The 16,663-nt window shown below is 43.4% G+C and overlaps 1 protein-coding gene across 1 annotated transcript; it reads left to right on the top strand.

The window, feature by feature from the left end:
• The first annotated feature begins 232 nt into the window (after positions 1-232).
• Positions 233-12,116, top strand: LOC122689736 (zinc finger protein 420-like). The gene is made up of 5 exons (XM_043896438.1): positions 233-273; positions 3,345-3,477; positions 5,583-5,709; positions 6,215-6,310; positions 10,298-12,116. Exons 2-5 carry the CDS (start codon positions 3,463-3,465, stop codon positions 12,073-12,075), a joined length of 2,016 nt encoding a protein of 671 aa, XP_043752373.1. The 5' UTR covers positions 233-273; positions 3,345-3,462; the 3' UTR covers positions 12,076-12,116.
• Positions 12,117-16,663: the final 4,547 nt, after the last annotated feature.

The following is a 16,663-nucleotide window of genomic DNA, read 5'->3' as shown; positions in this document are numbered from 1 at the left end:
TGGGCTCTCAGGGGCCTGATATCTCTGAGCCCTGGCAGCCCTAGTTAATTTCCAAGTCAGAAAGCCCCACAACTGCAGGAACTTCCTCTTCCTTCCTTGCCTTAGGACATTCATTCTTCCAGTGGCCAAAAGCTTGCACCGGGCACACTGGTTTGGCTGTAACGGGGACCGGGGCCTCCCTTGGGACCGGCTGAAGGAGTGTCCTGTCCCTCGGGCAGATGAGGTTTTCCGGAGGGCCCGAGATAAGACTTTCCCAGAGCAGCAGCTAGCACTGTAAGTCTCTTGTCTGTTCTCTTTGGTTCCCTCTGGCTCTCTGGAAGAGCGCGGTCTCTGCTTAATTCCAACGTCTCCCTCCCCTTCTTGTCAGTCCTCACCGGGAGAGGCGGATATAGCTTGGGCGGTTCGGTTGGAGCCGGATCCTGGAAGTGTTGGCCAGAGGCTTCTGTCACCGGGATCGGAGCCTGCCAAAACGGCGGCTCTAGGACCTCCGGGAGAGCTGGGGGCAGAGCAGCGGCTGCTGCAGGAACTTCACCCGGCCCTGGATCGGGCATTGAGGCGGCCTCCCGTCCTGGTGAAGCAGGCGCGTCATTATCCAGCATGGGGGAGGGGGCAGGTCATCCCCGTCCAAATCCTGTAGAATTTCCTTTTTTATCATCAGTCAATTCTTGTGCCATTAATCATTTTCCCTTTCCCTTCTGGATACAGACCTTGCCCAAGTAGGAGGGTCTCAAGCTAACCCTAGCCATGGAGATTGATCCAATAGATGGAGATTGATCCAGGTGTCCTGGCTCTCCTGTCACTACTGTATAGATTGCTTCCACTATTTTTGAGTTCATGGTGTTCTCTGGTGACCATCCTACTCCCAGAGAGGGCCATTCGACCACAGAGTATGTGGAGGTGGTTAGGCTTCATCTTCACCCCATAGTCTCCTCCTAATACCTTCTTTAAATTTTTAATCATGCACTCCAATACAGTTGCCTTAGATTCACTTCCCCTCATCTTGCTTACCTTCTCGGACCTTCTTCTACTTTTCCTTTTCGTTCTATCTACGAAGTTCTCAGTACCCTATGTACTTCTGATATTTCCACTCAGTGACACTTAAACTGCCATTCTGCCTCCTTCCTAACTGGGGTGAGAAGAGCCTTACCTGCCAGATCCCAGAGAGAGAAGGGGGATCAGTGTGTCTTCACCCGCCTGGCAGCACAGCCGAACCAGAACATCACATGGTCCAAGACAGTTTCTCCCTTAAAGTCCGTCTGCCTTTTGGGCTTGATCAGGTGCGGATGAAAACACAGATGGGTTAAATATCCCATGTCCCAGGCCATCTCCGGAAAAGCCAATTCATACTCACTTCTGTATCCCCCTCCTTCTAGCCTAACAATTCAGAGGGGGTCAAGAATTTCACAGCAAACAGGACACCTCCTGGGGGAGGGCAGAATATGAGCATACAAGGACCAGTTTCCTATCCTAAAAATCCCCTGGCGATCACTTGGTAATAACTTTCCCCGAGACAGTGTGGACACACCTCCTAAATGACCTTCACAAATTACCTTTCTAAACCCTAGCACGCTCGCCGACCTGTGTACCAAGCAGTCGCCGCCTGCCTATTCCAGGCTCCTGTGGGTCCCCGCTCCTTCTAGTCCCTCCCAGGAGGGTGATCAGGCCCCCTCTTCCACCCTGCCGGGTGGGTTCCTCCCCACCTGAGCGCTCAGTTCCCCTGCTGCCATCCACTACCTGCTAACATGAAAGGTCCGGGCGTTGAGAAGCAGAATCCTTCCAGAGGGGCGAGGCGCCTTCCCCCTTCTAGGAGATTCAAGCTACAAAGCCTCGGGGTGGCCTCAAATGAGATCAGTCTCCTCAAAGTGAGGAGTTTCCTGGCCCATGCACCAAATGTTATAGCCTCGTTTTCCGGGAAACAAACTCACTCAGAAGGACAATACAGATAGTGGATTGCAGTTTATTACACTGGCGGGCCCAAGGCAGAGACTCCTCTTAGCCAAGGGCCCTGACCAGCATTTGTGAAAATCTTTATACCCCATGTGTATGTGTCCAAACCCACCACCCCAATCCCTTGACGCTTACAAAGCAAGGGTAAATACAGTCACAATAACCCCATCATTCATGTGTTTTGTGTTCAAACAGTTAATAATCAATAAGTCTGCGGTTACATTCCAACCAGTTAATAACCAATAAGCCTGTGCTTACATTCGGATAGATACTGTCCGGAGGCAGGGGTGATTAGTGTCTGTTTTCTCTTAGGTGATGAGTAACCTGGATATGATCTTCAAGGTTCCCCTGTCTGGAGGGAGTCTTATCCTTCCATTGTCGTTCCCACAGGCACTAAGCAGAGAGTTCCGAGTCCACTGGAGAGGTGGCCGAGCACGATCAGCCCAGACAGGCCCGAGATGGAGTCCAGGCCCTATGAATTCCTACTTCAAATTGATGCTTTTGAACTGTGGTGTTGGAGAAGACTCTTGAGAGTCCCTTGGACTTCAAGAATATCCAGCCAGTCTATTGTAAAGGATATCAGTCCTGGGTGTTCATTGGAAGGACTGATGTTGAAGCTGAAACTCAAATACTCTGGCCACCTGATGTGAAGAGGTGATTCATTGGAAAAGACCCTTATGCTGGGAAAGATTGAGGGCAGGAGGAAAAGGGGAGGACAGAGGATGAGATGGTTGGATGGCATCACCGACTCAATGGACATGGATTTGGGTGGACTCCGGGAGTTGTTGATGGACTGGGAGGCCTGGCGTGTTGCGTTTTATGGGGTGGCAAAGAGTTGGACATGACTGAGTGACTGAACTGAACTGAACTGAATGGATTAGTGGTTTCCTCTTCTTTCTTGCATTTCAGTGTGAATTTGGCAATAAATAGTTCATGGGCACAGATACCAGGTCTTGGAGAGCCACACCCATCCTAGAAGGAACCCCTCCCCAATCAATCAAGCTGACATTCTTTGTTTGTAGAAGTTCCCACCCTAAATGCTCCCTTCCTGAGGTCACAGAGGTGCTGAGCTGCAGCTCTTGGCTCTTGGACCTGGGTCTCCCTCTTACATTGTCTCAAAAACCCTCACAGGCTGGGTCAGGTAACCTGGTAGTTCTGTCTGTTATGTCTTGGGAATTGTTCTGTGGCCTGCACTCTGTAAGGCAGAAAGAAAGGAGAAGAACTCGCAGGGGTGGTCTGCATAGAGAAGGCAGGAAAGGTGAACACCAAACACAGGATGTGATTAGCATATCAGGTTAGTCTGGATTATCCGCTGCAGACCAGGAAGGAGAAAGTAACAAAGGAGCTCTGAAAAGGCAAAGGGAAACAAGAAAACTATTTCTTCTCGATCATTGCAGCAGTTGCAGATTCAAGAGTTGTGTGGATGCCTTTAAAGTTATCTACTTAACGCCCAGATGTGAGTTTTTGATAAAAATCCCCAGAAGAGACGCAGAGCTGGAGGAAGAAGAGGAGGAAATGGCAGCTTCTCAGGTAAATGTCCTGTCCCGGGTCTGGGGCTGTGTCTGCTTTTCCTCCTGAAATGCCTGGTCTGAACATCTGCAAACCTTCAATTCTCTGCTTCTAAGTTTTCTACCTAGGGTGTTTGTTGCCAACTGCTTACTTTTTCCAGTTTTTCTTGTATTAGAGAAGACTGGCTCTTTAGACTGTTTCTTCCTTATGTCCCAGAGCCTGTTATCCAATGTATGTATCCTGGCTTTCTATAGAGCATGATGAATTCTCAACATTGTTCTGTCAGTTTTAATGTTGAACATATTCCCTTTGTGAAAGACCAACACGGGGAGGCACTGGTATAAGGGATTCCCAGTGGAATGCTGTTCTGTGTGGGGATCCTAGGGAAGTAGGGGAAATGCCATGATGAGTTTATATCTGGATGCAACTTCAGGTCTTTAGAACAGGAGCAAAAGGCAATGCCCTTGGAAATAGAATGGACTCAGTGGTCCAGATTTTATTCAAAAATAAAAAATGTAGTTGAGACTATCCTCTTCCTCTGTGTCGATAAGAAAGACTTACTAATTAAATGTGGTATTAGGCTACATGACACAAGAGGTATATATGAAGTGAAATTTGCTTCAAACTAACATTTTTTAATGATGGATTCAGATCACAGTTTCCATAATATTGCCAAAATACCCATGCAGTTGTAATGCATTCTTCCATGTACTTCTAACCCCATGACTCTGATGGTCACTGGTTTAGGTACTTCTGTGAGATTCCCATGCGACGCAGCTCATGTATTTTCCTTTTGTCTTTAACAAGTGTCTTGGGAAAAAAAAGTGAGGGATGTACCTAAACTATCACAGTTAATGGGGGAATCCCATATGCTCTTAAGTTTCTCTTTGCTTTGGAAGATGACTGTGTTTAGTAGAGGTGCTGGGTTTGGGAGATTTTTGTCACTGAAGCCCAGGTCTGATCATTTCCAGGTACACTCCACACTCACATCACAGAGTCTCATCACATTTTTTTATTTTCCAAAATGTTTATAAGAATCTTATTAGTGTTAATCTATGTTCAACTTTATTAAAATTTGAGCTATAGCTCTTTGGAAATGATATAGATTTTCAGGAAATTAAAAAGTTCAGAACCAGAGCTTTACTTTATGTTACAATATTCTGTATGTCTGTATTCTAGTTTATTTAAAGAAATAAAATAATGTCATTCTCATATATTTATGTACATTATTAATAAGTTAAAATTTTTTATTTGATTGACATGAGGACTTTTCACTATTAATTATTAATAAGCATATAACCCCATTTTAGTTGATGTGTCTGTCCACAAACCTGTTAACATGATTTGATCGCTTTTTTCTATTTTTTTAAGATTTTCGGAAGAAGGGAATAGGTACCTACTCTAGTATTCTTTCCTGGAGAATCCTCTGGACAGAGGAGCTATTATTTCTGTTGCACATTCAAGATTCTGTAAAAACTGTCAGAAAGATATACAGTATATACTAAATAGTTAAAATGATTCTTGCTGCAAGGTTACTATCCTATAAGACCTGTAGAATCTGTAAAAGACTTAAAGTTCAGACTTAAGTATGAATTCTTCCCTACTATTCTCCTTCATTGCTGTTCAGAATGGTCATTTGTGGAGCAGAATTTGCAATATTACTAGTTCAAATAAGCTTGGTAAAAATGTGGCACAATTTCTCCACTCCAGAACTCTTGGAATCTGCTTTTTAAAAATGTTTCCTGGTTTTTGGTAGACAATTTATCCTGGGTCGCACGAGTACAACACTCAAAAATAAATATGCCAGTGTTGATCTGATTACATTATAGTTTCTCTTCCACATCAGAATAGTTTCTTGTGAATCATATCCTCTTTTCTTGGGGTTAAAAATGTGGTAGAAAATGTTACTGTATGATACCAGAAACTACAGTAAATCAAAATCAGTTCTCTGAAATTACTGCTTTCATTTAGGGTCAGGTTAGGAAGTCTTCTCTTGGCCATATGACAGTCAGTCAGTCACTCAGTTCAGTCATTCAGTCATCAGTCCTGTCTGACTCTTTGCGATCTCAGTTGTGTCTGACTCTTTGTGACCCCAAAGTACATGGCATCTGTACTTTGTATTTCAGAGACGGCTGACATTCCAGGATGTGACCATAGACTTCACTCAAGAGGAGTGGGAATGCCTGGACCTCGGTCAGCGGGACTTGTACAGGGATGTGATGTTAGAGACCTACGGAAACCTGGCCTCCTTGGGTGAGGAGAACTGCCTTCCAGAATCCCTTTTCCACCACTGGGTTTGGTTCCTGCATTTCTAGAACGTCTCCTGGAATTTTCTGCTTCCACCAACACCTTCAGATCCCTGCTTTCTAGCAGGAAATGGGTATTTGTGAGTTTAGAAAGAAAGCCTTCATGGTGATTCAGTATGATTCTAACCTTTTTCTTCCTTGATGTAATCTGCCTCCTTCACTCTAGCGTGGTGCTGATTGAATCAGTTCCATGGTATTAAATAGTGACACCTTCCTCTTAAAATCACATTTACACTACTTACTTTTGCCTTGTAGTACTTGACCAGAATCTCAGGATCTGATTTTTATGTATTAGTTAGTGTTGTAAGGGTGCTTTCAATAAAGTATTTGGGGGAATCATCCTCTAGGCTGTATTAACATTCACCCATGTGTTCTCTTCTCACCCAAATACATATTGGGTTGGAAACTTATGAATCTCTAGCAAAGCAAATATTCCTTTCTCTGATGAACAGGTCTTGTGGTCTCTAAGCCGGACCTGGTCACCTTTCTGGAGCAAATGAAGAATCCCTGGGATGTAAGGAGAACGGACACAACAGCCTCATACCCAGGTAGGTGTGAATGGATGGAGCTGATGACTCAGGTGAGAGGTCCAAGGAGCAGTGAGGAAGTCAGCCTTTGTCCTGTGGCTTGGGAAGATGTGCTCCAATGGAAATGATTTTGGAGAACTCTGGGTTCCTTTCTGTTGCTGTCATAGACGGACATTGCCTGGCTCCTTCTGCTTCTCAATCGTTCATGAATTCAGATCTATGATTACTTTTCTCATCCACAGTGAGAATTCAAATTCTCTTCTTGGCTTGTGACAACTTGCATGAGTTGGCTGCTCTTTCATTTCTTGGGGGTCCTAGGAAAACTGTCCATTGACCAGTAAATATAAGATGCTCTTTTTAAAGTTTGTTTCTACCTCTAGAAAGAAGTGTTTGAGTGGAATTGTAAACAAACTACCAATACTCTAGGAATATTGGAGACAGAATTCATTTTCTGAATTATATTTTCTAAAACACTAGAAGCTACAAATATGACCTTATACATTTTAAACTCATTTCAGTGTATAAAGCAAAACTTCCTTAAAATGAGAGAATGCAAATCTATGAATTGCACCAATGTTTCACATTTCTTTATGTGAACTCATTTTAAATATCTGGAGTGTATTTGCCACAATTCCTCAATGGTAAAATACTTTAATATATTCAATTAACTCAAAGATTTCTTAAATAAATTGGCAAAATAGTTTAGAACATTTTCCACCATATTTCTAATGGTTGTTTCAAACTATTATCATTTTAGATCATATAAAGTCCTTTTAAGTCCTTTAAATCCTTATTGGATTTAAATCCTTATTGTTTTACAATGTTGTGCTCTTGTACAGCAAAGAGAATGAAGTATACATATAAATAGCCACTCTTTATTAGATTTCCTTCCCTTTGGGTCTCCACAGGGAACTGAGTAGAGTTCTCTGTGATCCCAACACATTTTTTAAAATCTCACTTCTTATTTAATTGCTTAAGACTCTATTATCTCATTTGTTATCAGTTTCCGATGGCCCTCAGTTTCTAATTAGTTGTATGTCAATATCATTTATGATTTTTAGATACAAACATCTAATAGAATGTGTTCCAATAGAACACAAGTGGTAAGAAGTGGATTAAAGAAACTGAAGGCACCTAGAATTTCTGAAAATGTTTGGTGTCACCATTTAAGACGACTTAGGGCAAAAGGTAATCATTAGACTGCGTGTCTCCGCTTCATTTAGTGGTTCTTGTAGCTTATTATTTTGCCCCTTCCTCTGCTCCACACTCTTTGTCCCCTGGTTTTATTACGTTTTCTGTGTGTGTGGTCTCTGCCCTGAAGGCTGCAGGATCCTAGTTCCTCTATTTCTTGTGCCTGCCCTTTAGGGGCTCAGTTTGGTCCTGAGGTTTGTGCCCTGATCCCCTTGATGGGCACTTGATTGCTGTAACCGAGCCTGCCCTGGATATTGAGGGGAGCTTCCCCATCGCTCTGTGGTTGTCACCGCCCTGTCTGTGGTGGGTCTGTGCCCTGGTTGGTGGAACAGTGCCCCCAGATCTGTTTCTTCACTGTGATCCTGATCTGTGTGGAGGCAGGTGGGATTGGAGCACACCCCGGGAGAGAAGCCCCTGAGGATTGCTGCTCTGGGGATGTTCCCCTTGGGACGTGCTCTGTGCGTCACTTTCACCCATTGGGTGAGTCTCGTGTGACCCTGGTTGGCCCTGATCTTGGCCCCACCTCACCCATGGGTATGCCGGCACATGGCCCTGGGGTCTCTCGGATGTTGTTCTCCCCGGGTCACCAGCATAGATCCCCTGAACTCAGGGCCTAGGTCCCAGGTGCTGTGGTGCTGTGGGGGCAGCTCAGACTCCAGCCTGGCAGCGTCGCCTCGTGTCTGAGCCCACAAAGTCTACAGTTGCTAAAGCCACACCTGCTGTGACCGGGGGCGTCCCCCTTGTCCTTCAGATGCTCTGCAGGGGCTGAGCTGACAAAGCCGGTTTCCTCTGTAAAAGCGCGGTTAGGGCAGCTGCGAGCAGAGACCTCAGGTTTGCTTCCTTAACCCTGGGGCTCAGCTGTGCTTTCAGCTCCATCTGAGCATGTGGCCCACCCACAGGTGTCTGCTCCAGAGGCTGCCCCAGGGCACAGGGGTCTGCTGACGGGGGAGGAGGGGCGTGGGGGAGGCCGTGGCTGGGCCTCAGTAGAGCCCACCCGGGTGGTGGTCCTCCCTACTGCCAGGGATGAGGGGCCAGCACGGGGGAGAGAGGCTGCGGTGGGGTTCTTCCCTTTGGGCCTCACTCAACAATGGCGCTCTGCGCTTTGGTGGTGCAGGCTTCCTCCACAAGCGTCCCATTTGCAGAGCTCCTCCCTCCCTCCCTCCCGTCCCCTCAGGATGTCTCCTCATGGCCAACCGCAGTCCTCTGCCTGGGTCTGCTCCCCAAAGCCCACGTTCCAGCACCCAGCCCTCGTCTGCAGTGGTGGACACCCTTGAGGTGGACACCCTCTCAGGCTGGGTGGGCAGGGCAGGGTCAGCACCCCATCTGCAGCTCTCACTCCCCTCTGCCACACGCGGGTTGCCATGTTCTCCTCCACAGAGAATGAGGCTCTCCTTCTGTCCAAACTGGGCTCCCCCAGTGAGGGGTTCCCCCGGATGTGGACACCTCTTCTCTCTTCAGATCCCCCCAAGATTACAGGTCCCATCCCAGTTGCTCCCCTCTTCCTCCTCCTCCTTCTTTTTTGGTCCTACCTGGCTCAGCAGGAATCCTTATTGTCCTTTTAGGTGGTGTAGGTTCTTTGCTAGTGTTCAGAGGGGGCTCTGTGAGAATTCTTCCAATTCTGATGTATTCTTGATGCATTTGTGGAGAGAGATGAACTCCAATCTGCCTAATCCTCTGGCATCTTGATCCTTGGGTCCCCATTTTCTCTAAATCTTCAAGGATATTCACTGAGAATAGTAGATAAGAAAGCTTTTACTTGGTATCTTTCAGCTGTGTCTTCTCACAACACCCATGGTTTGATGTCAAAGAATCCAAGGTTTGAAAATTTAATCCAAAAAGCAAACCTATATGAAAGAGCTCACCTCGGAAATGAACATTTAACCAAAGACTGGGGACATACAAGGGTATGTGACAGACTGAGAGGATGTTTACATGGACAGAAAGAAATTGAGACCACTTCACATACTGTGGACATGACTCTCAGAAGAAATGAGCACTGTGAGTCAAATTGGGGGAAGCACCCGTTTCAGTCATCACCGTCTGCCGCGCAGTGTATCTTTGTAAGCAATGACTCACATCAGTTTTTGAAACACACACGTTCCCTGAGGGGAAATGTGGAAAATCTGGAAGGTCATCCAGTGTCTATTCCAAATGTTCGTTCAGACCACTCTGAACATAGACTTCGATTACACATACATTCAACCACGTCTGAAAAGGAGAAGTTTACAAATGATGGGGAAAACTCACAACATAATCAACTTGAGGGGTCTGTGAGCAGCGGGTCATTATTCTTCCACCAACAGACAGGTTCTCTCCAATCCAAAATGTGTAATGTTGATAATAATGGAAGAGACTTAATTCAGCCATCACTGTTTGATACATATCATGATAGGGTTAATATAAAACAACTTTTCATGTGTAATAACACGAGTCAGGCCTTAAGTAGGAGCTCCAACCCCAATAGTTTACAGAGTATTTATGATGGAGCAAGAAACTGTTCATGCAATGACAGTGGATATAACATTGAACAAGACTCTGATCTTAGGAAACATCAGGCACCTCAATCTTCAGATAAGGATTCTAAAAGTAATACAGGTAGGAATATCTTTTATCAGGCATCAGGTCTTTCACTAAATAAGAGTACACATACTGGAGAGAAGACTTACAATTGTAGTGAATATGATGTGTCTAATCAGTCTTCAGAACTTATTCAACAGCAGAGTATTCAGAATCCACAGAAAAACTACAAGTGTAAGAAATGTGAGAAAGTCTTTGCTAACATACTCAACCTACGTAAGCATAGGGAAATTCCTACAGGATGGAATACTTTCAAAGGTACAGAATGTGACAAAGCGTTTAATCAGAGTTCAAAACTTAGTCAACATCAGCGAATCCATATTGGCCAGAAGCCTTATAAATGTAAGGATTGTGGCAAAGGCTTTATTCAACACAGAGATCTTACTTGCCATCAGAGAATTCACACTGGAGAGAAACCTTATAATTGTCTAGAATGTGGAAAAGCTTTCAGTCAATATGCAACTCTTAGTAAACACCAGCGAATTCATACTGGAGAGAAGCCTTATAAATGTAAGGATTGTGGCAAAGACTTTAGCCAGGCCTCAGGCCTTATCTACCATCAGAGAGCTCATACTGGAGAGAAGCCTTATAAATGTAAGGATTGTGGCAAAGGCTTTAGCCAGCTCTCAGGTCTTACTTGCCATCAGAGAATTCACACTGGAGAGAAACCATATACATGTCAAGAATGTGGAAAAGCTTTCAGTCAACAGGCAAATTGTAATAAACACCAGCGAATTCATACTGGAGAAAAGGGTTATAAATGTAAGGATTGTGGCAAAGACTTTAGGCAGGGCTCAGGCCTTATGTACCATCAGAGAGCTCATACTGGAGAGAAGCCTTATAAATGTAAGGAGTGTGGCAAAGGCTTTAGCCGGCACTCAGGTCTTACTTGCCATCAGAGAGTTCATACTGGAGAGAAGCCTTATAAATGTAAGGATTGTGGCAAAGGCTTTAGCCGGAACTCAGGTCTTACTTGCCATCAGAGAGTTCATACTGGAGAGAAGCCTTATAAATGTAAGGATTGTGGCAAAGGCTTTAGCCAGCTCTCAGGTCTTATTTGCCATCAGAGGGTTCATACTGGAGAGAAGCCTTATAAATGTAAGGATTGTGGCAAAGGCTTTAGCCAGCTCTCAGGTCTCATTTGCCATCAGAGAGTTCATACTGGAGAGAAGCCTTATAAATGTAAGGATTGTGGCAAGGGCTTTAGCCGGAACTCAGGTCTTATTTGCCATCAGAGGGTTCATACTGGAGAGAAGCCTTATAAATGTAAGGATTGTGGCAAAGGCTTTAGCTGGCACTCAGGTCTTACTTGCCATCAGAAAATTCACACTGGAGAGAAACCTTATAAATGGCACGAATGTGGAAGAGCTTTCAGTCAATACGCAACTCTTATTAAACACCAGCAAATTCATAGTGACGAGAAGCCTTATAAATGTAAAGATTGTGGCAAAGGCTTTCTTCAACGAGGAGGTCTTACTTGCCATGAGAGAATTCACACTGGAGAGAAACCTTATAAATGTCAAGAATGTGCAAAAGCTTTCAGTCAATACGCAACTCTTACTCAACACCAGCGAATTCATACTGGAGAGAAGCCTTATAAATGTAAGGATTGTGGCAAAGACTTTAGCCGGCACTCAGGCCTTATGTACCATCAGAGAGTTCATACTGGAGAGAAGCCTTATAAATGTAAGGATTGTGGCAAAGACTTTAGCCGGCACTCAGGCCTTATATCCCATCAGAGAGCTCATACTGGAGAGAAGCCTTATAAATGTAAGGATTGTGGCAAAGGCTTTAGCTGGCACTCAGGCCTTACTTGCCATCAGAGAATTCACACTGGAGAGAAACCTTATAAATGTCAAAAATGTGGAAAAGACTTTAGTCAACACCCTGCTCTTACTCAACACCAGCGAATTCATACTGGAGAGAAGCCTTATAAATGTAAGGATTGTGGCAAAGGCTTTAGGCACCACAAAGTTCTTACTCGCCATCAGAGAATTCATACTGGAGAGAAACCTTAATAATATAAAGAATGTGGAAAAGTTTTCAGTCACTATGCAACTCTTACTAAACACGAGTGAATTCATACTGAAGAGAATTCTTATAAATGTAAGGATTGTGACAAAGACATTAACCCAGCACATTGGTCTTACTTACCATCAGATAATTCATACTGAAGGAAATCATAAATGTAAGGAAACCTGCAAAGGCTTTAATCAGCTCTCTCACCTCACTGGACATCAGAGAGCATGTCCTGGAGGGAAACCCTAGTAATGAAGTAAGACATGGAAGAGGTTTGTCCTGAACATACAATTCAGGAGACAAAAGACTTATTTATATAAGAAAGATATGGAATGATGTAAAGAAAATGTAGGAAAGTATTTATAAAAAAATCAAATCTAAATAAATATCAGGAAATGCATACCAGAAAGTATCTCATAAATTCTGTTTTCTGACATTTCTCTTAGGGAGAAATATTGTAGATAGTGATTCATAGTTAAAATAGATAGAAAATTGATATGTTAGTATGGATCACAAGATGAAGAGGTGATGTTTAGTCATGTACAGTTACTAGCTATGTATGTTTGTTTATATTGACATGATTTGTGATTATTTGAAAACCAAAATGAATGTAACTGAATTCTCAAATTACTCTATGCTACACTTCATTTCTAGTGTGCATGCAAAGTTATGTTTTTGATGGTTGCTACCTCAAAGATGAGAGAAGACCTTCTATCTAGGAAGAAAACATTTACATTTTTCTCCATTATAAGATTAAGGACACAGGAATGTAACATGTGCAGTGAACATCTAAATGGTGGTGTTTGGCATTCATGTCACACATCCCTGTAAGTCACCATGATGTAAGTGTTCAGGGAAGAATTCCACAGATTAAAGTAAGATGTCCATTTTCAATAGCTACATCACTTGCTTTTTTTTTTTTTTTTTTAGTAAGATATAGATTTTCTTTTTTTTTTTTTTTTATTAGTTGGAGGCTAATTACTTCACAATCACTTGCTTTTAAAGTAAAATATAATGACAGTTCACTAAAATCTTGATGTATTTTATTATATGAACAGAAGTCATGAATATCAGCTGACGTATTTCAATTAAAGACATCTCTGCTACCCTAGAAATGTACGGAAAACCCTTCCCAGAGAAGTCATGTAATTAGTGTACGTCTTCTTAAATGATTAGCCTCCCTTTCGTAAACATAGAAATCACAGTTCTCAGATCATTGTATCAGGGGAAAGATTATCATTGTTTATGCTTATAATCTATATTTTAACCAAAGTTTCATAGCGGAGTGTAAAAGGTTTTATTCTGTGTGTGATAAGCATACATGTTAATCAATAAACCTGAATGGTTTCTTGTGTAAATGTTGGTATGTAATGAATGAAGTGTTAGCCTAGCAATTGAAGGTTGCAGGAAAGAATACCTAACGAGAAACTCTTCGGTAGCATAGATGGGTGAAGTCTGTAACAATTAGTTTCCTTCCTGCCCTTAAGTTTCAAATCATTAGATCATGTATTTCCCATCATTTCTCCATTGTACTTTTCCCCCTCTCTGTAACCGCAGGGACATTGTGATGGTTCTAATAAGAAGGATCATACAGAGTATTGTTGAGAGCTCCCCTGAACTACTCCATGCTGTTGCTGCCTCAGCATCTGTCTGGGAAGCAGGCAGCCTGCAGGTCCTTGAACTCACACCAGCCAGTCCTGTGAGCACTTGCACCAGAAGACCCCCTTCCTTGAGACCAGCAGGCTTGTTGAACCCCAGGGCTACTTCACAAGCTCCCCTTCAATGCCACCCTCACAGAGCCACCAAATCCTAGTCCTTTTGGTCTGAATGGACCCATCCACACTCAGCCTGGGGAGCCCACAGCACTTCACCCAGGGCCTCTTATAAAAACCTGAACCCCAATTACTGCCTCTTTCTCTGCTCACTTCTATCCTTGATCTCACTCAGAGCTTGCTGTGAATTCTCTCAGGACCTAGAGTCCTGAACTCACCTGCTTCAGTTGTCCTTTGTTCTTCTGTTGAGCTAAGTAAGACTTTTCATGGGCTCATTTAAGCAAATGTAAATTTAACATTTGTCACAAGAATACTTAAAAGCCATGATGAAAAAAAAAATGAAAAAAAAAAAAGCCATGATGGTAAAATTCTGAACGAAGATTTATAATATTTGACCCTGTTTAATTCTTACCACATGTTTCTTGCCTTGGCTTAAAGGGACAGTTTTCTCATGGCTGTGACATACATTGAAGGCAATATATAAATATTTGAAAGTATATATGTTATATAATTTATATAACATACATTGGGGGCTTCCCTAGTGGCTCAGAGGGTAAAGCATCTGCCTGCAATGCAGAAGACCTGGGTTCGATCCCTGGGTCGGGAAGATCCCCTGGAGAAGGAAATAACATACATTGAACAGAATAAATAAATATCTGAAGGTATAAATGCTAGTCGTGAGAAACACAAGGAACATGTGAGTGTGTGTGTATTCATACACATTTACTCAAAGGATTTAAAAATGCTAGGCCACAACCGCTCATTTCAGAAGTGCAGATGGTTTACTAAAACTGCAAATCTTATAAATTTCTCAATTAATCTATTTTGTCTACTATTCTGGGAATTCATTTCCTTAAATGTCAGGAGGTTATGTTTTTAAGGAACTTCCACACTGTCCTCCCAAGTGACTGCACCCGCTTACACTCCCTCCAGCCATTCAGGAGGTTCCCTGATCTCCAAGCCTCTTCCGCGTTTATGACATTATTAGTGGGCTTTCTGCTAGTTGTTATTCTGACTGTCAGGAGGTGGTGTATCACTGTCGGTTTGCTCTGCATTTCTTATTGTTTAGTGATGCTGAGCATCTCTCTTTTGCCTCGTGCCCATCTAAAGGACCAAGTCGCCCTCCCACCCAGCCTCACCAGCTGAGGCGCACAGGCTTCCTCTTCCCAGAGCGCGTGGGGTATTCCTGGACTAGGGATGAGGCCCGAGGTCCCCGCACTGTCAGGGGGGTTCCTAAGCACTGCGTTATGTCTGGTTTTTCTTTTTTCTTTTGAGATGAATAGATATTTTTTGGAATATAATTGCTTTACAATGTTGTGTTAGATTCTGCTGGACAACTTCATCAATCACCATAGGTATATGTACACCCACTCTCTCTTGAACCTCCCTCCCGCGATCTCCGTCTCACCCCTCTAGCCATCACAGAGCCCCGCGCTGAGCTCTCTGTGCTATGGAGCAGCTTCCCACCTGCTACCTGTTTTACACATTGTGGTGAACAAATGTCAAGGCTATTCTCTCAATTGGGCCCCCTCTCATTCTACCACTGTGTCCACAGGTCTAATCTCTACATTCGTGAAAATATGGTATTAACCTATATGGTATTAATCCTATATATGTATATGAATCTAGAAAATGTTATTGGTGAACCTATTTAATAAGCAGGCTAGAAGTGCAGATATTAAGCTTTTTTGTATTAAACTTTCAAGGTGTAAAATACATGGATGATCATTCCATGCATTTTACTATGTGAAGGAAGCCCATCGGAAAATGCTACAAAAAGTATGATTTTTACAATATGGTATTTTGGTGTAGGTAAATGTTCTTATGTGCTCCACTATGTCTGAGTCTTTGGGGCCCAATGGGCTGTAGCCTGCCAGGTACCTCTGTCTATGAGATTTCCCAGGAAAGAACACTGGAGTCGGTGGTAATTTCTTTTTCCAGGAAATTCCTTACCCAAGAATTGAACTTACATCACTTGGGTCACCTGCAATGTCAGGTGGATTTTTTACCACAGAGCCACTTGAGAATCTAGTCAGGAATGTAGAAGAGATTAAAATGGTCAGGGGTTGCCATGGGTTTTAAAGGAGGGGCTATGAATACCCTGAGTTCAGGACCATGAAATCATTGTGTTAAACTGTTGTAATGGACACAAGTTATAAATTTGCCCAGACCCATAGAGTCAGTCAGTTCAGTTGTTGAGTCATGTCTGACTCTTTGAGACCCCGTGGACCACAGCACGCCAGGCCTCCTTGTCCATCACCAACTCCCAGAGTTAACTCAAACTCATATCCAATGAGTTGCTGATGCCATCCAACCATCTCATCCTCTGTTGTCCCCTTCTCCTCCCACCTTCAATCTTTCCCAGTGTCAGCATCTTTTCCAATGAGTCAGTTCTTCACATCAGGTGGACAAAGTATTGGAGTTTCAGCTTCAACATCAGTCCTTCCAATGAAAACCCAGGACTGATCTCCTTAAGGATGGACTGGTTGGATCTCCTTGCTGTCCAAGTGACTATCAAGAGTCTTCTCGAACACCACAGCTCAAAAGCATCAATTCTTGGATGCTCAGCTTTCTTTATAGTCCAACTGTCACATCCATATAGGACCACTGGAAAAACCATAGCCTTAACTAGTCAGACCTTTGTTGGCAATGTAAGGTCTCTCCTTTTTAGTATGATGTCTAGGTTGGTCATAACTTTCTTTCCAAAGGGTAAGCATCTTTTAATTTCATGACTGCAGTCACCATCTGCAGTGATTTTGAAGTCCCCAAAAATAAAGTCTGTCACTGTTTCCACTGTTTCCCCATCTATTTGCCA

Source organism: Cervus elaphus, chromosome 4, assembly GCF_910594005.1.
Source record: "Cervus elaphus chromosome 4, mCerEla1.1, whole genome shotgun sequence".
Taxonomy (NCBI): domain Eukaryota; kingdom Metazoa; phylum Chordata; class Mammalia; order Artiodactyla; family Cervidae; genus Cervus; species Cervus elaphus.
This window is presented reverse-complemented; position numbering and strand designations above follow the sequence as displayed.